The sequence below is a fragment of the Anthonomus grandis genome, chromosome 1 (genome assembly GCF_022605725.1).
Source record: "Anthonomus grandis grandis chromosome 1, icAntGran1.3, whole genome shotgun sequence".
NCBI lineage: Eukaryota > Metazoa > Arthropoda > Insecta > Coleoptera > Curculionidae > Anthonomus > Anthonomus grandis.
The window spans coordinates 27897742-27922256 of NC_065546.1; the positions used below are offsets into that span (position 1 = coordinate 27897742).

At 33.0% G+C, this 24515-nt stretch overlaps 1 protein-coding gene across 2 annotated transcripts in view; it reads left to right on the forward strand.

Annotated features, from left to right (window-relative positions):
* LOC126740607 (zinc finger CCCH domain-containing protein 13-like) overlaps positions 1-24515 on the forward strand; it is a 66757-nt gene that overhangs the window by 13251 nt on the left and 28991 nt on the right. The window contains exons 5-7 of one of the 2 annotated variants that reach the window (XM_050446719.1): positions 3787-4293; positions 11651-11858; positions 11907-12032. In XM_050446719.1, coding sequence (XP_050302676.1) covers positions 3787-4293; positions 11651-11858; positions 11907-12032 — 841 coding nt within the window. Of the gene's footprint in view, positions 1-3756; positions 4294-11650; positions 11859-11906; positions 12033-24515 lie in introns of both variants that reach the window. The other variant, XM_050446709.1, reaches the window with a different exon arrangement.

Genomic DNA, 24515 nt, shown 5'->3' on the forward strand with positions numbered 1-24515 from the left:
GATTTGTTATTCCAGGGACGTGCCCACGGGGTAAGCGGGTTAGGTTTTTTGTACAAAAAATAGCACCTAGTAGATTTTTTGAACCTCCTGTACATTTTTTGGATGACGCAACTAAAGATGGAATTGTTTCAACTCTTGGGTGTTTTTCGTATCTCCCTCCGTTTTTGATAAAAAAATTAGTTTAATGCAAACGTTTGAAAAAACTTGAATAAACATAATAAAATGCCTACTTATCGATTTACAGGGTGAAGAATAGTAAATACGGTAATTTGGAATTTTGACATGACATTAACTGTACTACCTGTTGAAAAATAGTTTTAATTAAACTTAGGTACATTAATTAAATTCTTAGAATAAACATTAGTAAATTGATGAAGGTAATGAAAAGCTATGGACTAAGAAACGTACGCTATAAGAGTTGTTCAAAATGAGTTCCTCCAACTGCAATGCATGCGTCTGTCCTGCGACGCATTGACTGGCGAACACATTCAAAGATCCCTGGCGTGTTTCGAATAATATCGCAATTTGCAATAATACGATTTCTTAATTCTTTAACAGTTTCGATGGGGGTGGTATAAACTAATTGCTTGAGGTGGCCCCAGAGGAAAAAGTCTATTGGATTTAGATCGGGAGATCGCGCAGGCCAGGGTTGTATACCTCCACGACCTATCCAACGATTGGGATATACTCTATCTAAATACTGTCGAGCAATTAAGCTGAAATGCGCCGGAGCGCCATCATGCATGAAAAACATTTGGTACCTTAAGTCAAGCGGGACGTTTTCTAATAGTGTTGGCAACTCCTCTTGAAGAAAACGCCGATACACTTCTCCACTTAACCTTTGTTGCAAAAAGAAAGGACCAATTAAATGGTCTTCAATGATTCCAACCCAAACATTCAGTGAAAATTGGTGTTGATGGCGACTTTCACTTATTCCATGTGGATTTTCATCTGCCCAAATGTGATTATTATGGAAATTCATTATCGAATTCCTGGAGAAATTAGCTTCGTCCGTGAAAAGTATTTTTGATACAAAAGGAGGATTTTCTACAATGTTTTGTTGTAACCATCGACAGAAAGTCACTCTATGAGGATAGTCGTCTGGCAAAAGTGCTTGTACCCGCTGGATGTGATACGGGTACAAAAGCTGATTTTTCAGTATTCTAAACACTGTTGGCTGACTAATGTTTAAAGTGGCAGCAATCTGTCTTGTATTCGTTGAAGGATTATCCTCGATTTCGTGGAGCACTGCTTCTTCAGCTTCTGCGGTTGCAACTGTGCGGGGTCGTCCATTGTCGACTGTAAGTTTTTTAAAACTTCCACTTTCTCTGAGACGTTGATGGAGGCGAGTAAACATTTGACTATTAGGAAGTACTCGGTTAGGGTATTTGTCCGCGTAAATACGCCTCGCTGCTTGTGAATTACCATTAGCAAGACCATACACAAAGTGCATATCGCACATTTCACTATAAGTGTACTCCATTTTAGACAAAAATGAGGAAATTGTCTACTTGACAGGAAAAAAACAACACCTTATCACTGAGCCACACCTAGTAATGTTAAATGAACTGGTATTTTATTTATTGCATTTTCAAAGCAACGAAAAGAATGCGACAAAAACTAAAACGATAATAGTATTTACTAAATTTTGTTTAATACGTATTTACAATTTCAACATTCCGCAGTATTTTTTAGATCAGCAGTTGTTAATGCTGTACTTGATATTCGACACTATGAATAGGTAAGTATTACATTTTAGGAAGAAAATTATTTCTTTGCTTTCGCGTGATTTAAAAGCATTTACTTGTATTTTTACAGAGGGATGCAAAAAAGCAATTCTTAATTTTTTTATCGAAAACGGAGGGAGATACGAAAAACACCCAAGAGTTGAAACAATTCCATCTTTAGTTGCGTCATCCAAAAAATGTACAGGAGGTTCAAAAAATCTACTAGGTGCTATTTTTTGTACAAAAAACCTAACCCGCTTACCCCGTGGGCACGTCCCTGGAATAACAAATCAACTGTCATATGTCAAAAAGATACATCATTAAGATATCCAGAAATGGTGTGAATGACATTGCAAACAGCAAAGGCATTTCTTAGATATTAATAAAAAATCGATTTTTTAAGAAAATTTGAACACCCTGTATCTCGGAAACGAAGCACTTTCGGACATATGTTTATAGGAACTTTTCGTCATAATTTAACCCAAAAAAACCGGCATTTCATTTTCGTGCAATATTAATGAATCACCCTGTATAATATATTATTTTAAAGCTTATTTATACTATTTACATTATAAGCTACTTAACCAAAGTTTTTAACAAGGAAAATATTTTTACGTTTTTGTTATATTTTGTATATAAAACCATTACATAGTTTTGCTAGAGTCGAGTTTTTTTTTATTTATAGAATAATTTTGTAAATATGTAAATATTATTTTTTATAAACTTTTAGAGCATATTCTGCTATCTGCAATATAAGCAACTAACCAAAGTTTTTACCAAGGCAAATATTTTTACGTTTTGTTTTATTTTTGTATATAAAACCATTATATGGTTTCAGTTGATGATAGAATTCTTCTTTTTATTTATTATCCTATTTTTCTAGTCCCATATAACGTATACCTTATTTTTGTTTATTTCATAAACCATATTCCTATTTCCTTATCCCTTCCTATTCCTGGCAAGACTTAACTCTCACCTCCGCGCTGGTTCTTGCTGGTCAATAAAATATACTTTTAGGTCCAATATTAAATATAACTATTTTTTTAGAAATCTGCTAATTTTGTATGGCCCAAAAAAAGTATGAATTGTTGACTGAGAAAAGTTTATTATATTTCTTGTTTTTTAAAAAAATATTTCAAAAATAATATATAAAAAGTACCTAATAATTAAATATTTAACAATATTAATTATGTATATATAATTATTATTACATTAGGATACCTAAAATAGGCAATATTAAAAGTAAAATCGAACACGACTTGTAAAACGATTTTCAAGACTAACTTTTAACGAGAATTGGGTAAAAAGTGGGCGTGGCATGCAAAATGTTTGCATGCAAGGCGGGGCGCCTGCGGGCTTTCTATCTGCACTTATCCTTTAGCCTCCCCTTTCCAAAAACTCACGAGCCGCCACTGGGCATAGATAGTGCAACTCTCTTGGAAGCTTTATTTATTTATATGTTAGGTGTTTTGTGGTAAGTTTTTTGTTGAATTTTACTTTCTTCGTGTTACATCATCATAATTATTAGAGGTCTGACGAAACCCGTAGCATTCGTCTTTTTATTAAATGTTTTATGTAGTGCTGTAGATTTCGTGTTTTGTGTTGTTGCTTTTTATAAAAATTAATGTTGACGACATAATTTTTAGTTGAGATACCCTATATATTAAATTTGTATTACAAAAAACGCGCAAGTGATAATACTAATCGACGTGTCAGAAAAATAAAAGAAAAAAACACCTGAATTTTAAATGAATTTGTTCCTTGCATCATGAATGCACTGTTTTGCAAATTTTTTTAATCTTTTTTAATAAGTGTGTTATATTCGTTATATTTGTAGTACAAATATGTTAGTCATGTATCTTAATATTGTAGTGCCCTGAGGACGGTCTGATATAGGCCGAAATGTTGGCATTAATAAAATCTATTCCCTCAGTTTTATTTGACCTCCAATCCGACTCACTTAACAAGAAGCAAATTTTTTTAAAGGTTTTTATATGTGTATTTTTTAACCTTAAATTTCTTTTTTAAGAAAAAGAAAAGGAAAGAGAACGTGAACGAGAAAAAGAAAAGGAGCGCGAACGTGAACGCGAAAGAGAACGAGAACGTGCCAAACAGCGTGAAAAAGAGCGCGAGAGAGACAAAGACAAAAAGAAAGACTCTCGATCGCCCAAACGAGACAGTCGATCCACAAAAGACCCTAAAAGACGTGATTCACCGGAACCTACGAATTTTCGTGACAGAAAACGCTCGGGTAGCCGCAGTAAAGCCACGTCCACATCGTCGAAACGCGACAGATCCCGCGATAAACGGGACGAAAGGGCGAGATCTCGGGACAGAAAAGATCGTCCGGCCGAAAAACCTCGCGACAAACCCAGAAGGGATTCGAGGGAACGTGAGAGGGAAAAGGAGCGACGCATTAGGGATGAGAGAGAGAAAGAGAGACAGGAGGCGTTAGCGAGGTGCCAGGAGAGGCAAAGAGAGCGGGATAGACTAAAGGAGATGGAAAAGAAAGAAAGCGAGAGGAGGGCAAGGGATAGAGGTGGAAGAAGAGACGATAAGCCTAATGGTGAGTTCATTAATTAAAGATAGATTTTTTTTCAAATTCAAAACTAGCTTTATTGCTCTCAACAGAGTAATTAGGACAAAACATCATAGTAACTAATAATCTTTTTAAATGCTTTTTAAACCGAATATAAAAGTTAGCTTTTCTTATTTGAATATGAAGGTGATTGAATATTTTTTTATATTTGAATGAAAGATATACCATTGACTCCTAGAAATCAACTTGACTCCTCCTATAAATCAATTAGACCATTAAGCCACATTGTGCAAGATCCAACGCTTTTAAGGGATAATAAAGGGAATAGGGTTGGCTTGAAAATTATTCTAAATGAAACTTACTAATTAAATAAAGAATAGTAGCTATTTTATTAAAAAAGGTTAATTAGTATAAAAAATACACAATTTTAGATCTTATTATTTTGATAATATTACTTATTTTCTTCTCCAAAGTAAGGCAAATATTGAAACGAGATAGTTTAATAATATTTATTTATTTAATAGACTCGGACAAGATGCACGACTTCTTACTGTATAAAGGGCTCAAATTGCTCTATTTTGCAGAACTAATACTGTCTTAAAGAGATAATGGGCACATGAGCCCCAAAAACAAATCCTATAGCAAAGATGTGACTCCAAAAGGATAATGATATGCATCTTTTGCCATCGCGTCTAAGTTGATGACACTTTACTGCACCCTTTAATTATGTCTTTCCGGAATTTGAGGCTGCAATCAATAATTGTCAATCCTAGGAACTTATTGAGTTCAAATTGGCTCTTTATTGATAGCGACAGAATTCATTGAACATTTGATATTTAACAGATTTATTTTCGACATATTCAAACAAAGTGGATTTGCATTGCACCACTTAATCATAAGTAAGTCAGCATCCAGAGACATTTTCAGTTTGTCAATGTGTTTTCCATGCCAAATGGTGATTCCACGCCAGATGGTGGTGTCATCTGTCATAGAGAAAATGAAGATCAAAAATAGCATTACCCATGCTCTTGACCTATTAAAGATTAAATTGTTCCGAGCTTAGAATGTTAAATCTCTCCAAAAGACCCATCATTCTTAAGACAACAATCTTAGATATGCTAGGGAGGAGAGCTATTGGTCTAAAATTTAAAAGGACTGCCGCAGTCTGCAGTCTTATGAACCGGAACAATAATTGCTTGTAAAATAAAAGGTAAAATTGTCAGGTAAAGGTAATCAGGAAATGTATTTGGAATGAAAGATTCATTTAATGTATCTGTTATTCGCAATCTCCGAAATCGTCCACTGCCCGAAATTTGTACCCACAACGCGTTATTGATGTACAAATGTATCCCAATGCGATGGGAGATAATTTTCGAGCACTGAGTAAACCCAATTGACTAGAACGCGTCGTGGCTAAATTAAGTTACCTACAATGCAAATAAAGTTTTGGTTCGTTTCAGTGCGCCTCACTCAGGAAATCTTTTTAATAACAAAATACATTTACTTCAATTGTTTCTTATCTTGTTTATTATTAGCTACCAATCACATAATTACATTAGGTATGTGTTTGATAGTAATATTATAAAAATAATACAAAAAAGGAAAAATAGGCCAAACATAACTAAAAAATTAGGTATGTTTAACCTGATGATGAAAAATTAGAGACATACATTAGATGTTATGAGTGCTATTATGGCATTTACAATTACATAATAAATTAAATTTGCACACATGCACATGACAGCCAGAAGACAACATAGCTTCTTGCTGTACATAAAAATATCGAAGGTGATAACTGAAATTAATTAATCTTCCCTTTTTGGTTCCCAGAATTAACAAACGTTGATTAGTTTTTCCCACAACTACGACTAAAACATTGCTAGCAGTTAAATGTCCGCGATCTACCTCCGGTATGTTTAATAAAACATTGTCACTTACATTAACTGGTTGAAATTTACTCTCTAACTTAAATGAAACCGAGGATTTTAGTTGTTTCAGCCATTATTGTTTCATAGTACTTAGTGAATGTTAGGTTAAAATCAAAGATTATGCCCAGCTCACGAAAAGAGTCAGATCTAGTTAGCGCTGTGTAATTGATAGTGTGTTAAGAGAATTGGATTAGTTTTTGATGTGAAAGAAAGTACTTGACATTTGTCGATGTTCATTTGCAGATTGTTTGAACACCACGTAATTAGAATATCTAGATCTTCTTGAAGGGTAAGACAGTCGTCAGAAGAGTCAATACGGCGGAGAAGCTTGAGGTCATCGGCATACAATAATATCATTAAATAAAGGTGTCGAACAATAGAGGACCAAGGACCGATCCCTGAGGAACGCCGGACGTTGAGAGATTTGAGAGTCGCTTGACAAAACGTCATTTACACATACAAACTGAGATCGTCCTGAAAGCCATGATTCTAAAAGCTTAAGGATTATTAGAGAAACCAAAAGTCTCAAGTTTAGTCAACAAAATGTCATAATCCAATTTATTAAGGGCTTTAGATAGGTCAGTATATGTTAGGTCTAGTTGGCAAGAGGAGTCCAAAGTTTTCGCGATCAGTTCAGATGTAATTACGAGATTCGTTGTTGTTGAACGTCCTTTGAGAAAGCTATGTTGATGACATCCATTCATTTAGATTTCTTGTAAATAGGACTTATTCTTAAGCGCTTCCAGATCTTAGAAATAGATTGAGTTTCCAAAGATTGAAAAGAAAAGTAAGAGGCCTGGCAAGAACAGCAGCACAATCTCTGTCATTTTATTTTCCATGGATTTTAAGGTGCGAAAAACTTCATTTTCTGAGAAAGATTGGATATCAATAATAGTGGAACTAGACTAAAAGTGGAACGTTCAGACTTTATATAAGTCCAGAATTTGTTCAGATCATCGCTTATTTGCTCTTCAGTTTGATATTCCTTGTGTGCTGCTATGATATGATATAATTTTTTATTTTAGTTCTTAATGTAGAAAACTTGACGTATTATCCTTTGATCTATAATATCTACAATGTAGTTTATTATTTTTTATTATTTCATTACTATACCAAGGAAGATAAACATTTTTACGCTTTGGAGTATACTTGGGAACCCATTTATTTAATATTGTTAAAAAACATTTATAGAATGCATCACAAGTGGGGTCTATATCTGTTGAACTATAAAGGGGAGCTCTTTCAACAAAATCCTGACTGTAGGAATATCGGGGCTTACCGTGAACTAGTGTAATAGTCATCTGTCGCACACTGGTACCACTTATAGTCGCCTTCGCTCTTATCGTGCGGGTTCAAAGGTCACCACGTAATATGAATCAAATTGAAAAATCAGTGACTGCCAAAATGTTATTTCCTTGAGAGTTTGACAGTACATAGAACACCGTCATGTGACATATTAAAGCAGCGTATACACCTTAGATCATAATTATTAACTGACGTGATGCCTTTAACGCCGTAAAAATGTCTGCGGAATACTACGTATCCGAGATTCGACATGTAAAACATACGTTGGTTATTTCCTTTCATGACGTGAAAAAGCCCATTGGGCTTTTTCACAAGTATAAAGCCCGTTGGGTATACGCCTCATCGGTATATGCCTAGAATCCCCGATATTCTGCTAAGTTGCCAGACATAATATTTACTTTTCTTTTTTGAAAAATTGTCCGAAATAGACGGAATTCTCAATAACAACTTTTCTTTACGCAATAATATCTAAATCTAAGCATTTTATATTTTTTTATGAGAGCAAAAATGCCTCCCTAGCCTTTCATAAAATTGTACATATTTCATTTAAAAATGGTTGTTACCTAAATTTTTGAGAAATTAGTATACGATTTAGCATGACCCTATGTATGTGCATAACATACTAATTTGTCGATTTCAGGGCACAGCGTCTAATTTTTAACGATTATTTGATCTTGTCTTCTTCTTTGTTTATGTGTGATTGTGTTTTTTTTGTAATAATTATTGGGAAACTATACATTTTGGTATAATGACAAACAATTAATTTGTATTGTGTGTGATGCAGTGCAGTCAGAGACCAGAAAACTACTTTCTTTGTTTAAAGGCAAGTTCATGTTACAATCTCACTTTTAAAGTGACATTTTAATTTTATGATTTATTATTTGTCGTTCGACCCAATCTATACGTTCATGCACAGAAAATGAAAAAAGTTGTGTTATCTTTTCTTTTATATTAGTTAAAAGTCAAAAAAAGATAAAAGATAACTAAAAAAAAAACTGGTGAATGCGGCGGGCCTTTCTATCTCCCAGCGCATTCACCAATTCATTTATTTAACTTTGTTTAAAAAGATAAATACGAGGCGAGCTACGACAGTTCTTTAAAATGCCGTTTTCTTAAGACAATTTTGTTTTACACATTACAGGGCAAAAAAAAAGATTAAAAATAACTTAAGAAAAAACTGGTGTATGCGGCGGGCATTTCTATCTCCCAGCGCATTCACCAATTTATTTACTTAGCTTTTTTTAAAAAGATAAATACGAGGGGACCTACGACAGTTCTTTAAAATGTCGTTTTCTTATGAATATTTATTTATTTACACATTACAAGGCAAAAAAAGATTGAAAATAACTATTAAAAAAATGGAGAATGCGCCGGGCATATCTATCTCCCAGCGCATTCACCAATATATTTACTTCGCTTTGTTTTTAAAAAAAAATTGTACTTTTTAATCATACTTAAATAATAAACGAAATGCAAAAAGAAAACTAATTATTTTAATAACGAAAAAGAAAATAAGGGATTGCTTAGAATGTATAAGAAGAAGTAGCTAAGGCGCTTGGAGTTAGTTTAAGAATGGTGCAAAAGGTTGTATATGAAAACAAGAACAATCTTATTTCCAAGCAGGAAACAAAGTGTAAAAGGAAGAAGCCGAAGACTGAAGATTTAAGTGAATGTGTAAAAATGAAGTAACAAATTTGACTAAAAAAAGAAACTAATTATAACTATCATTATCACTAACAGAGTCGGAAAACATTTCGTCATTTTCCGAATCTTTTTCAAATGGAGCAATGATCAATGGTTCAACTTGAATATCGAGTACTTTTTCTCTCTTCCACCAGGTTCTGATAATGTTTTCTGTGTGATCCACTGATTTCCGCCAATACTCCTTTGTGATGTGATTCAATGCCTCATTCCAAACAGCTTCAACCTGGTCAGATCTAAGCCCAGCACCCACATGCTTCTCATAATAAGATTTTGACCCTGCCCATAAAAGCTCAATGGCATTAAACTGACAATGGTATGGTGGCAATCTTAAAACTTCATGGCCATATTCACGTACTATTTCGTCAACAGCATATATTTTTGGTCTTTTCAGCGATTTTGCAATTGAAAGAAGTTCGGATTTTAGCATATATGGCAAGGGATTCTGATTTTCTTTTACTAACCATTCATAAATTTCGCTTTTTCTCCAACTTCCATTTGGTTGTTTATTCAAAATTCTTGAATGATACGACGAATTGTCTAATACTATTAAGGAAGGTTCTTGCAAGTTCGGTATTAACTGTTCCTTTAACCATTTTTCAAACATTTCGCAATTCATATTGTCATGATAATCCATACTTTTAGACTTAGAAGAAAAAATTAAACTTGCACCTGGAACGAATCCCGTTGAAGACCCGGCATGTAAAGTAATAAATCGTTCCCTGACCACATCCTTTTTTTCTTTTCCCGCTTTTCACAGATTCATCTTGCCAAGATTTTATTCCACTCCCGTTTGAAAATATCCAAGTTTCATCTAAGAATACCACTTTCCTTAACTTTGATTTTTCATTTTGTGTATATTGTCTTAAAAATCCTATTCGTTGGCTCACAATATTTGGTAGTTCAAACAAATATCTTCTATTGCAGTCTTTTTTATAGCGAAAACCTATGCTTTTAATTAATTTTGATAAAGCAGAAAGTCCAATTTCCAAAGTGCCGCGTTGCTTTAAAACATCCCTCAGAAATGGCAGCGTTATATTTGTTTTTAGCCTATATAGTTCATAAATCCTATCCCTTACTTCCATTTTTACACATTCACTTAAATGTTCAGTCTTCGGCTTCTTCCTTTTACACTTTTTTTCCTTCTTGGGAATAAGATTGTTCTAATAATTCTACGATTTCTAACGATATTAAGCGCTTTAGCTACTTCTTCTTGTACATTCTTAGGCAACCCTTTATTTTCTTTTTCGTTTTCGAAGTAATTAATAACATTAAGTACCATTTTTTTGGCTTGAGAATTTAGAAATCCACAAAAAGGCTTTTTCTTTTCCATAATTTGAAATTTAAATTATCTTGTGACAAATAATGTCATCCGTCAATCGAAACGAGACAGGCAGTTTGTTATGAAAGTAATTATTTTAGAACCACTGACATTTATCATTTTATCTTCTTTTGATACATTAACGCTGCATATATCTGTTTCGTTTATCTGACGCGTGGTAGTTAAAAACTGTTGTTGCGCAAATTGAAATGAAACGTAACTACAAAAGTTTGTCGTTGATAATCCGATACACCCGCACGATAAGAGCGATTTTGACTATACCTCTCAACGAATTTTGGATAAAGCCGATAGCCACAATGCGATGTGGACAAAATAAATAATTCACAACGCGAGATTAACGCGAAAAACCTTCCTTCAGGATGTGGGTAAAGCAGTTTACCCACAATGCGTTCTGGGCACTTAAGTACTGGAAAAAAAAGTCTCTCATCGCATCGTGTGTAGTTCATACTCAAAACGCGTTGTCGGTACAAATTTCGGGCAGTTTCGGGCAGCAGCAATTTAAAAATTAGCCGATTTCGGCAATTGCGAATAACATATCCACAAATGCCTGAAGGCCGAGATTATCCTTTAAAGACATTTGATCCCAACCTGCTGATGTTTTATTTTTAATTCAAAGTATTAGTAGGATTAAAGAAAAAGGTCTCCCCCCCGCTTTTACATGTCTAATATAATCCTGAGCTGTATATCTACTCAAAACATCCTTGGTGAGTTCAGAAGCAATGTTACAGTAGTAAGAGATCAGTGTGTCGCCAGGTAAATTGGAAACAAATTGGAGAGTTGTGCGGAATATCCCTATCAAGTCATTCACAATATGCCATGATTCTTTTGATTTATTAGGGACTTATCAATTCTCAAACGATAATAAAAGGCTTTAGAAAGAGCAATAGTGTTTCTGTAAATCCTCCTATAATTATTGAAATAGACCAGAAATTAATCATTGTCCATAGCAAATTTAGGTATGTGATGCCAGGCTCTCATATTTTTCCCTGAAACTTTTAATCCTCTTGTATACCATGTATGACTTGTTTCTTTTATTTTGTAATTTCTTAATAGATGAAATCCAAGTTTAAAAAAATCTAAATGGTGCAATTTTATCATTTTTGTTTAGACGATCGATTTTCAACCAGTCGACGACATACGCCCGACCGGGATAGAGAAGGGCGTGGCCGCGAGGGGCGTGGACACTCCGCAGACACCCGGAAATCCGGTCGTAACTCTCCAGAGAGGCACGATCGCTCGTTCGACCGGGACCGAGGTTATGATCGGGAACACGACGAACGAACCCGAGAATACGGCAGAGGCAGGGAGGAAAGACGGTAAATAAACGAAAATATTTGAAACATTATTTAAAAAAAAATATTTAGGTTGGATGACGGTTTTGAACGTTCCCGTATGACGGATGACAGACGGTACATGGAAGAACATCCTAGGGATGATCGGTTACCTCGGGATTTATGGGAAGTACGGGACGATATGGTTGATAGAGATAGGTAAGCAAAATATTAAATATATACCAGGTGACAAGACTATCGTGGCACATTCTAGCCTAGATTTAATAAGGAAAAGAAAAGGCAATTAGGAGTAACATTATTAAATTCACCGCTTATCCTAAAGATAAAGCGAAATATCTTGGTTGACTCGCATATTATGGATTCATCTGTTCTTGCATCAGGTAATTAGAGTATCAAGATCTATTTTGAGTTTTGTCATAGGAGTTTGAGATCATTAGCATAAATGAACTACTTGTGAGTTAAATCTGACACATACAGTGGTGAAAACATGTATAGAAACTTGGAAAGTATATTGGTTAAAGTATTTGGACAAGTATATTTCTTTCTAATATTTATTGCAGCATATACATTAGTACAATACGATTTCTAACGATATTTAGTTACGTTTTTATATAAAATAATTATAATTTCATATTAATAATTTTAAATTACACCTAATTTTGGTATAACAGTTGCAAATAAGTATGGAAACTTCTACTATTTTGTAAAAAAAAACGATGTACTAAACATTATGATTTTATAGTATACCCGTCAGCATCTAAGACTGCCTGAGATCTTCTAGGCATAGAGTCGGCCAATCATTTAAGAGTTTCTACAAGAATTTTTGACCACTCAGATTTAATAATATTAGAAAGTTGTTTCTGGTTTTTTGTTTTGAAGTGCGTCCGAATACGGCGATCTAAAATGTCCCAAAGATGTTCAATAGCATTCAAGTCTGGGGATTGAGATAGCCCCATTCAAGAACAGTTATTTTTTCTCATGAAACCAATTATTTACTAACTTGGACGAATGTTTTGGATCATTGTCCTGTTGAAATATCCATCGCAATGGCATATCTTCTTCTGCAAATGGTAGCATTGTATTTTCCAATATCTCTTTGTATTGTAATCCGTCCATTTTATCTTTCACTTGAATAATTGGCGCTATTCCAGATCAGTAAAAATATCCCCATATCATTAATGTTCCCGCCTCCATGCTTCATAGTTGGATTGTGGTACTTTGCTTTGAATCTTGCACCAACCGGTTTCCTTATAGATTTCCTGCCATCAGATTAAAATAGGGAAAATTTGCCTTCATAGCTCCGGTAGACCGATATTCCATTTTTTTTTGAGATCAAGAGAGATGGACTTTCTTTCGTGCCTTTCTATTTTTATTTGATAGAAGTGGCTCTTTAGTAGCAACTCTCCCAAAAAGTAGACGGTTTCTTATGGTTCTACTTGTCACGTTAACGCCGAATTGCTCCGAGATTTCGTTTCTAATTTGCGTGGAAGTTTTTCTAGGGTCAAGTGTTGAGATCCTTAAAGTAGTTTTATCCATTCGAGGAGTAGTTTTACGATGTCCCGACTTCGGCGCATTTCTTGTATCACCACGGCTATCGAATTTTTGTATTATTTTCGTTAGAGCACTTTTAGAAATAATCAAAAATTTCACAATAGATGCCTTTTTTCCACCCATTTTAAATAAATCCACAATTTTTTGTCTGAGATCACATGAAAAATAACGATGTTTTGGCATGATAAGTTAATATTTTACACAAATATTTGCACTGAAGAATCAAGATTGATTACTTTAAACACAGAATCAAAATCATTTCCATACTTTTTTCCAACCAGAAATTATTTATCGCCGACAAAAAAATTTACAAAATACCTTGCTGAATTATTAATCACAACAATTTGTATGTCAGTGATGTTTCTGCAATTTACTGAAATTAAAAAGGCTAGAGAAAAATTCAGTATTAAATAAGACAAGACAACAATTATTAAGAGTTTCCAATACATTTTTTCCACTACTGTACCGGGTGGCCAACTAAGAATGGACGTCGAGGATATCTCAGGCCTTAAAAATCGTAGCGCCTTGAAAAAAAAATTTGTAATAAAAGTGGCCAAAAAAAAATGCTGGAAATTATTTTGAAGTTCATTGGTCAACCGCTAGAGGGCGCCATAGCTTCTTTAAATCTTAAAATTGCATTTTTGCCAAAAAACCTCCAATAACGTACACCTCAAAATATTATATTAATATTCTAGGAAGATTTCCTCACAAAAAAGTTTCTACAAAAATTTCTGTCAGTTGTCAAATAAAGTGGTGGGGGGCGTTTTTAGCTTGAATAAAGAAAACAGCTGAAAATCAGCTATGACTGTACCGATTTTTTTTAAACATATTTTTTTTAAGTCTATTGTTGCCTTATTTTTTCAACCAAAAAAAAATTTCAAATTACTTTTCCTAAAATCTGCTAGAGGGCGTTGACTTGTGACTAACCCTTTCTGACGGATTATTTAAAAAAGCCTTAGAACATTGAAAGGCTAGAATTAGTAAACAACAACTTTGTTTGAGTCCAACATGTGCACAGGGGCAAGAGGGGTGTTTTGTTTACAAACATATTTGTCGATTCTCTGTTGTCAAGTCGACGCAAATTTCCAACGGAGGAAATTTTTAGCTATATTTTAACAACCATTATAACGTTAATTTAACTTATTTGTGTTGTATTTTATAGGAAAATTTAAAATAAAAAGAATAAATACTACAATTAACCTATTTTAAGAATAAATATAATATCCTTAAGCAAAAAAAAAACAAAATTATTAACATTCTTATCCCTAAAACTGCTTCTAAAAAATTTGAAGCGACAACACCGGAGCTTAAGCGCCTGAGCCATACGCGTAGTGTCATCTGTCAAACGGCCTCTTTGTTTATTTTCGGGATTCGTGTATTTTCATTCATTTTTGGTTTAAAAAGGAAAAAGGCCACATTTTAGTGTTTTTTTAAATTGCTAGGATGGCAAAAACTTGTGTCGTTTATGCCGCATCATGATAAAAAGGTGATTCCAGCCGATCTTTTCACAAGTAAGTACCGATACTTTCATAACATCACATCATAGGGTTACCATCATCATAAACGTAGAATAGGGGATCTTATAGATATAAACCTAATAAAAACTTGAATGTGAAAGTGTGCGTAAAATACCAAAATATTTATATTTTTAAATGTACCTATATAGTTATGTTTTTTTAATATAGATATTAGGTAGATAGATGAAATTACTAATTTTTTATTGCCTTTAAAGAATTTTGAAATTTATTTAGATATTGATATCTCGATAATTTTTTGTTTGTTTTACCATATTGCAACTTACAATAATACATATAGTAATTGGTACCACACATTAATTTATTACTGTATTTTTTTTTGCTTTTTGATTAAATATCAAATACTTATTATAGATTGCCTAACATATGCCCACAGGGAACAATGGATTTTATTAATGGAAATCAACACAATTAAAAAGAACATATTTGTTTGTTCAGATCACATCCTTAGAAGTGATTTCTTATATAAGGAAGATAATATTATCAGTAGCCAGACTTTATTTAAAAAATCAGCTCTACCTCAAAGGTAATTTTTTTTTAAATATATTTTTCTAGTATAAAAAAATCGTCACAAAAAGTATTAGTGTTACTCATATAAGCTTTATTTATACTTAATACTTATTAAATTAGGTATGTGTGTAAAACTATTTTTTACTAGATTAATACTTATTAAATTAGGTATGTGTGTAAAACTATTTTTTACTAGGATTTCTGATGCACTGGTTAAAAACACAGCAGCCGATAATTCAGTTAATTTACCAAGTGATTTACCCTTTAAAGCTGCAGGGGTAGTTTTCCTGAAGAGTGCAAAAACTTCTTTAGCTTCCAAAATGGTATATAGTACAAACAGTGAAGCTAATATAGACAAGTATGGATAATTAAAATAGATTAAAATTCTTGATACACCAAATTTTGTATAATTACAGATCTGATCATTCATCATCAACAATAACTGCATCTGAGATTAATAGTTACCATGGGGTCTAGGTTAACAATTACTATTTCTCATCCAAGCCGTTTTTGTTTAACTGCTACACATTCCCTGACTCTGCCAAGGAAAAGGTAAAAATACACTCAAAATAGACTACTAGTTTTATTCCATGTATCATCCTATTCTATATATCTTATTTAAAAGTGATATAGTATTTTATTGTGTTATATTTGTTTAATTAAATGCAATTAATCAAATGTATGATTTATAAAGATTCTTTATAATAACATGCATTTTATTGATCAATTGGTTTATCATAATATATTTTTTTAATTTTTTCTTTTTCTTTTTAATTAATACTGTATTTTTGTGTATATTATTCTAGGGTAAAATCAAAATGATATCCTGAGGACCTAAGCACTGATGATTCTACCGTTTCAAAAGCTAAATCACTTGTCACCAAATTATGGAAAAAAAAATAAAGAACATAAAATTAAAATTCGAAGATTGCAACAAACAAGTTTGCGCCAAAGAAATTGAATTAGATTTCTCAAGTCATTATTAAAATACTTAAGAAATAATAACATAATTTTCGAAAAAGCCCAACATACTACATATTTTATTTGACTTGTAAAAGTACTTGCTTGTATATTACTACTAATAAACTATCTAATCTAATTTATTGTACATAGTCTTTATTCTCAGGTAAGCTTTGTTTTTTAGTATAAATTAATATCATATAATAATTGGTATTAGGTATTATATAGGTCACTGTTAAATGTCTCAAAACCATTGTACAGGCTAAATACTCATAATAAAAATCTTATAACCTATAAAAAACCTGCAACTCCTTCACAATTTGAACATCCTTGTAGTGTCAACTCTTTCCGCTGAAGCAATACTGTCCCTTTGAAAAAGTCAGCACCATAGAAGTATATATTATGTGATATAAAGTAAGTGATGTAAAACTGAGTTTTGTCCAATATAACAATAACTATAAAATTATGCAAAATAATAAAAATTTGTGTCTTAAAACATGATTTATTAAGAAATCTATAATATTATATTAATAAAATATTTAATTTCCATAAAAATGCTTTGACAAAAATGCTGCCTTTTATTAGGACCTTCCTCTAACGAAGTCCGTTAAAAAACACATAAATAGCTCGTAAATGGTAATATTACTTATACTCAAACTCTATAATAATTAATAAAAATTTATCAGGTAAATATTTGTTGACGACGTCACTGGTAGAGAGTGCTTGTAACGGTGGCATCAACAATGCGATCGAGCGGCGTTGCGATGCCATTACCGTTTTCTCGTTGCTTCGTACTTTATTTTCATTTATTTAACGTATGTTGACTTCGATATAGAGTATCTTATCAAACTTCTTAAAAAAAAATGCTTGATATTTTATTAAAGGGGAGCAGTAGTATTGTTTTGAGCCTTCGGAAATAACTGAAAATTTTTATGATATTATAAAGTGATTTTTTCCATTTCTCTATGAGCATTTGGCATCATTGCATCAGAGATGTTGCAAGCAAACAAACCTGCCCATAGTTCCACGGTATGCTACTTCTAGCCTTTCAATGTTCTAAGAAAAAAGCTCAAATGCCACTATATATATTTTTTTACATATAGTGTCCATTCGAAAATAAAAGTGATAAAAATGGCCATAAATTACTATTTGCTTAGACAAGCTGAATAAACTCGTATTAACTAAGTATTTTTAAAAAGAAACAAACTCAGTAGTTTTTTAGAAAATCCGAGATATAGAATTGATGGTTATACGTTTATTTATACAGGGTGTTAACTAAATAAAGTTGACCAAATTGGCCTATTTTGGGAAAACTGTGCATACAGTTTATAGTTGTTCTATAGGAAAGTTTTGAAAATTTGGCACCATACCATACTATAGAAAAGTTAATTAAAGATACAATAATAAAATAATTTGACACTTGTAACAATTTTGATGATACCGGATGTAGATGAAAACTTGCTTATTTTAAATAGAACACTCTATAATATGTTATTTGATATTTAAATTCTACATACAATTTTAAGAAATCTTAGGTGGTACAATAAATAATATGTTATACACATAATTTATTTAGTGCCTCCCCAAATGTTCAAAATGCATTCCATCATTTTCTATGCACTGAATCATCTTTTGTTCGGTAGACAGAACTGCAGTCTCTACCTCAGCAAATGAGAGAGTCTGCATGCAATCCCTAATCCGGCCAATCATATTTTGTCGCGTCGTAGGTCTTGTTGCAAAAACCATTTCTTTAACTCGACCCCATAAATAAAAATCCAGGCACGTTAGTTCTAGTGATCTAGCCGGCCATGGAAAGGCCCGTCCTATCCATCTACCAGGGTAGGTAGCATCTAAAAACTCCCGAACATCAGCTGGCTGGACAGCCATCGTGCTGGAACATCATTCGTTGGCGAATTTCAAGTGGCACATCCTCTAATAAAATTGGCAATTCCTTCCTTAAAAACTGCAAATAATATGCACCATTTAGTGCGTTGTTAAAAAAAAAAGGTGCCAGTAATCCGACCTCCTAATATTCCTGCCCAACAATTTAAAGACCAACGGCCTTGATGCTGGACTTCTCGCATCCAGTGCGGATTCGTTGATGACCAGTAATGAATATTGTGGAGATTCACGCCTCCATTGCTGTGAAATGTAGCCTTATCTGTCCACAATATGTTTGAAAGCACCTGAGGATCCTCTGCAATCATACCCAAAAGCCAGTGACAATGGTCTAGCCTTCGGTCAAAATCTGAATATTCTGAACAGTAGTTCAATTTACTCCCAGGTCGTGCGCTATTGTTCTAGTACTTAAGTGAGGATTAAACTCGACGTAGGCTAAAACATTTATTATGTTGTCTTCGGTGCGTCCCCTGCGTTGTCTCTGAAACACGGGCAGCCGAACGTTTCCAGTCGTTCGCAAACAATTTATGATCCAAAGAAAAACTTTTGCAGTAGGATGGCGTCTATCAGGATACTCATGCGCATACACCCTTGCAGCAACTGTGGCATTTCTCATACATTCAAAATAAGTACCTATTATGTCAAACGCCTCTTCGTTTGTGTAAAGCATTGTTAAACAAAGCAATACGAAAAACAGAGATAAAAAGTTAAGGAACAAAAAACTTGAACAAAACACAAAAAACTGGAACAAAACAGGAAAAACTGGAACAATACGAACAACTGGCACAACACGAAAAACTGGAACGACACGGAAAACTGGAAAAACAAAGATCACAGAACGGCGAACTAACAAGAAAACTATTGGATGTTATTAGCGAGACTTAAAAACGCTTTAACAATCGCAAGAAGAGACGCCAAAATGACATTTAACTGAAATATTTACATATTTTGCTCCATGGTTACCTGCCACTTTTGTTTCCCTAGCCTACTAACTCAACTTTCCTATGCACAGTTTTCCCAAAATAGGCCCATTTGGTCAACTTGGTTTAGTTAACACCCTGTATAAATAAACGTATAACGATCAATTCTGTATGTCGGATTTTCTAAAAGAGTACTATGAGTTTGTTTGTTTAAAAAAATACTTATATAAAAGGAGTTTATTCAGTTTGTCTAAGCAAATAGGAGTTTATCGCCATTTTTGTCATTTTTATTTTCGAATGGACGCTTTCTTTTTATAACTTTTGTTTAAGAAATTATATCAAAGTACCGTTTTCACCAGTTTCTTTGGTTTTCTTCCCCGCTTTTAATGACGTAAAAAAATATATATAGTTGCATTTGAGTTTTTTTTTAATAATCTGTATATAATAGCGGATTTTAGGAAAAGTAATTTGAAATTTTTTTTTGGTTGAAAAAATAAGGCAACAATAGACTTAAAAAAAATATGTTTAAAAAAAAATGGTCTAGTCATAGCTGATTAACTGATTTTCAGCTGTTTTCTTTATTTAAGCTAAAAACGCCCCCCACCACTTTATTTGACAACTGACAGAAATTTTTGTAGAAACTTTTTTGTGAGGAAATTTTCCTAGAATATTAATATAATATTTTGAGGTGTACGTTATTGGAGGTTTTTTGGCAAAAATGCAATTTTAAGATTTAAAGAAGCTGTGGCGCCCTCTAGCGGTTGACCAATGAACTTCAAAATAATTTCCAGCATTTTTTTTGGAAACTTTTATTACAAAATTTTTTTTCCAAGGCGCTACGACTATTAGGGCCTGAGATATCGCCGACGTCCATTCTTAGTTGGCCACCCGGTACATCATCAATAAAAATATTCTTGAGGTACCCCTGATGTGAATAGGTATTTATTTGATTCAATGCCACTGATTGAAACAAACTAATTATTCTGATAGCACTGAACTTAATAACAATAAGAGACCCTCAGACTGACCAACTAGCTTAAGCCTAGTCAGCAGAATCTGTGGATCTAATTTGTCAAATGCTTTTGACAGATTTAATGATAGACAAGTTGTAATGAGCTATCCATATTTTCAGCTATTACAGTTCGTGGTAATTACTAGGTTAGTTGTTGTGGCGAGACCTTTTAGGAAGCCAAATTTTGAGAAAGAGTCTGTTTTTTTACTTGATGGGCAATTCTATTATTTACTAGTGTCTCAAGACATTTTAGAAAGCTGCTAATAATTGTTATAGGTCCATAATTACTAATATATATTCCTTATCGCCTTTTTTGTGATTAGACCCTGTGAGCGCTTCCAAGTAGTGGGAATGGAATTAATGTGTTGCGGTGAATTTTAAATAATTTGCGCAGAAGACAAAAATAGACTGATAGATCTTACATTCAAATTTTTAAGAAAAAAACGTTAATCTGAAGATGATACCTTTTATTATGTTAAGTTATAATATTAATTAGTAGTAAAAAATAAACCTTCGTACACGGCAAGTTTAGAGTTTGAATCAAGTTTTTACAAAAAAATGGGTGACGGAACAATGAGCGTATAGGCAGAGAATAAAGAGATATATAGGTAATAGGCCCAATAATTGCGTAAGCACTCTCACATAGAAAGAGAAAACTCTTGGTATGTGAGAATGACTTTGTTTTGTGTAACATAGTTTTTAGTCGTTTGTTTTTTTGATATCCTCGGATTATCAGGGTAGGTATTTGAATGATAGTTTGGGGATTTGCTGTATCCCTACAGGTATGCAGAGTTGTAAAAATAGATTCATAGAAAAGATTACAAACTGTTTAAGTCAGATATAGCATAAAGGATAATAAGCAATAACTCTTAATATAACCCATTAAAGTTTGCCTTTTTTTAAATTATATAATAGGATTTTGTTGACTGCGGTTTTTTTCCTTTCCTAAGAGACTTTGTTTTTGGAGGACATATAAGATCAAGAGCTTTTTGTATATTACATTTGCAACTACTATATGAAACAAGTTCAAGAAGCCGGCTATTTTCATTTCTCATTGAATTAAATTGATGTAGGTCGCAGGTGTTAAAAATGTTGATTAGATTACTTATTTTATAGTTAAGGAAAGAATTGTCAAGATAATCTACATACTCTGGAACTATTCTTTAGAAAATCCTGTACAACATACTCGGAAATTGGAGAAGGAATATACATTGCCACAACCATCTTTACTCTAGCTGCGAACATCGCAAGGCAACACCACGAACCGCTTATGCTTCCGGATCGATTTAATAGCCGTATTTAACGGGACTCGGCAATGATTTTAAGATTTTTTACTAACAGAAATGCCCGTTTTGTTGAAGGCATTATGCTATTCATTGGAAAATAGATTTGATATGATTTTTTAACTTTATTTTCATAATATCAAGATTATATCCCAATTTATACAACAAAAAAAAAATTTACCTCTGGTTGTTTACTTATTATTGATCAAATATTTTTTTTGGCTTTTTTCGAATAATAATTCTACATATGGTAAATAAATGCTGGATACAAAGTGTTAAATTGTAAATTAACATGCAAAGCCTGAATTATTACATATTATACACTGTGGTACATAATAAATGTGAAAAAATGATTGTTTTCAATTGAAAGTTAAGTATCATCAAAAATGTCGTCAAAAACACTTACAGAAATAAGTATGAGATTGGGTGATGAACACAAAATAGCTAGTATACAGGGTAGATCAAAGCATATATAGCAATATATATCAAGCAAGCATAGCATATAGTGCAAGGCGAGGAAGTATATAACATAAAAGACATCACAATGGTTGATGGTGAATAACGTTTATGCTTTGACAGGAGATTTATTTGATCAATTAAAAGTAAAAGCCTGTTACAAAGATTGTTAGTTTTCTCAGATACGTCCTCATTCGAGTCCTCATTATTATAACAATTGGCTAATTCCGAGGCTGATTCCAAATTACAATTATTATTAATTAAAATATTGCCTCTCTTTAAGCAATTTACGCTTTTTTTTAAGAATATCGCTAAGTGATTCTTGAGCTGATGATTCACAGCTAGGAGATTTATATCTAGACAACAAATTCTCTAGCTGAGACCACCTATTTAGTGTCAATTCAAAAGGTAAAATCCATTTCAGGTCAATATGGGTCAGTTCATTCCTATTTATAAACACTTTTACTTTCATGTCGCTCTCTACTATGACTTGATAGCGATATTTATAAGTATTAGTCAAATTTAAGGTGTAAAAACATATTTTTAAATTATGAACTATTTTTACATTCCACAACTCTGAAATATTAATTTTTTTAAGATAATTATTTATTATCGTATGAAAATTTGTAATAAGATCTGATTGTTCAAATTCAAGATTATTGAGTTCAAGACGATGTTCATGTTCTTTATTTCTTTCTTCTGGACTCTTTCGAGGGAGAGGAACCTTTTTTGAAAGATATCCAGGTAAATTTGGAAAAATTTGAGGAACTGCTGAAGGAACTAATCGAGTTTTAGTAGGTATTTTTGTTGTTGTGCCATTTGGCAAAAGATAAATATCCTCCCGAATGATGTCAGTGGGGGCAAAATTCTTAGCACAAACAACAGAATGCTTAGTAAGAGTCCAGTTGTCTCTAGGAATTGCTTTCAGCCATTTACCTTTAATTTGCTCATCTTTAGGAAAACCAAACACCGATTCAGCTCCCTCGCCTGCATCTAATGAAGTTTTGTAATTGGATTTGCATCCAGGGACACAGCATGGACTTGGTATGTTAAAAATGTACAAATATTATATAAACTTACCTACTACCGGCTACTACAACTCCTAACCCTGACTTAAACTACATACTTACCACATATTGTAGGGATATACAAGTAGGGAGACAAATACCTACACCAATTTTCCATATTTCTCCCTATGTATATTAAGCTATAAAGCAATATATTATTATCCACAGACTAACCAAATAAATGAACTACCACAAGTTCAAAATACAAGTCACAAAACCATTTTAAGCAAGAAAGCCAAGAAACACACAATAATAACAAACCCACTTTTAAAACGTCATCTGGGTAGCCGGCCGGTAAATTTTGTTCGACTTTTAAGTTCGATTATTTAAATAACTACGCAAAATCCACATTAAACAATATAACTAGAACTTAGAGTAGGTTTTTAAAATTGAGTCTTAACGTTAGTAATTTAAATTTAAGCACAAAAATCCGGAATTTTAAGAGACAAACGAGGTAAACACCCACGGAAACCGCTGCGATTACCTACTAATATATGGGGTTTCCAAGATAGCGGCGTCGATCGACTCGCTATGTTGCCGATGTGATGATGTTCGTGGCTAGAGATAAAGAAGGTTGTGACATTGCAGACGTATAAGGAAATTTATTTTGAAAGATAATATTGGCACCAACAATATAAATGTATTATGGTATTATGGCTTTCAAAATATGTAGTTTTAAAGGAATATGTCAAATTGTGATTAATCTCTCTCCTTAAAAGCCCTGTGATGTTTTGCATTCAGCTACTGTATGGTTATAATTGCGAGTTAAAAATGGTTCTCGGGACAAAAATTAGTCAAGGGAGAGTTGTACGGTGTTGGAGGGTTTAAATATATCTTTGATATCTAAATCTAAGTACTGTTCTGTACGAAGGCACGGTTTCGAAAAATTCTCGGAGTCTCGAAGTGTTCTCCGGTGACATATTTCCGTTCAAGTGAAATAGGTAAATAAAGAACAGCTTTTATCCTGTGCTGATAGTGGGATTGGTTACTTCTAGATTTGTCTAGGTGGATTAACAGTGATTATATCTTTTCTTTTAATACTATTGTAAATATTTAAAAGTTAATAATATTTATAAGGTAAACAAACAATAATCACAGAAGCAGTAGCATTCTATTTGTACGTGATGATGATAATCCCAAAAAATGTATCGAAAAAGAAAACGCAAAAATCTACTAGGATAAAACTACTTAAATACCTCATAGGGAAATAATTCACAATACACCAGATATCGTAGTTTTCAACAGAAAACACACATTGATATAAAAAAAACAAACAACAACAAGAGAGAGCCGTAGAAAAAAATAAATAAATATTTAGACTTTATACATGAAATGAAAAATATATACCTACTTCGGAGTGTTGCGATTCATCCTATAGTTATTTCCGCTAGTTTAGTAGAAAAACATCTCTGCAACCGAACATGTATCTCACCGCATAGAAAGCTAGTAATATAAGGGATCTTCAACTCTGTTCGTCATGTTCTCATA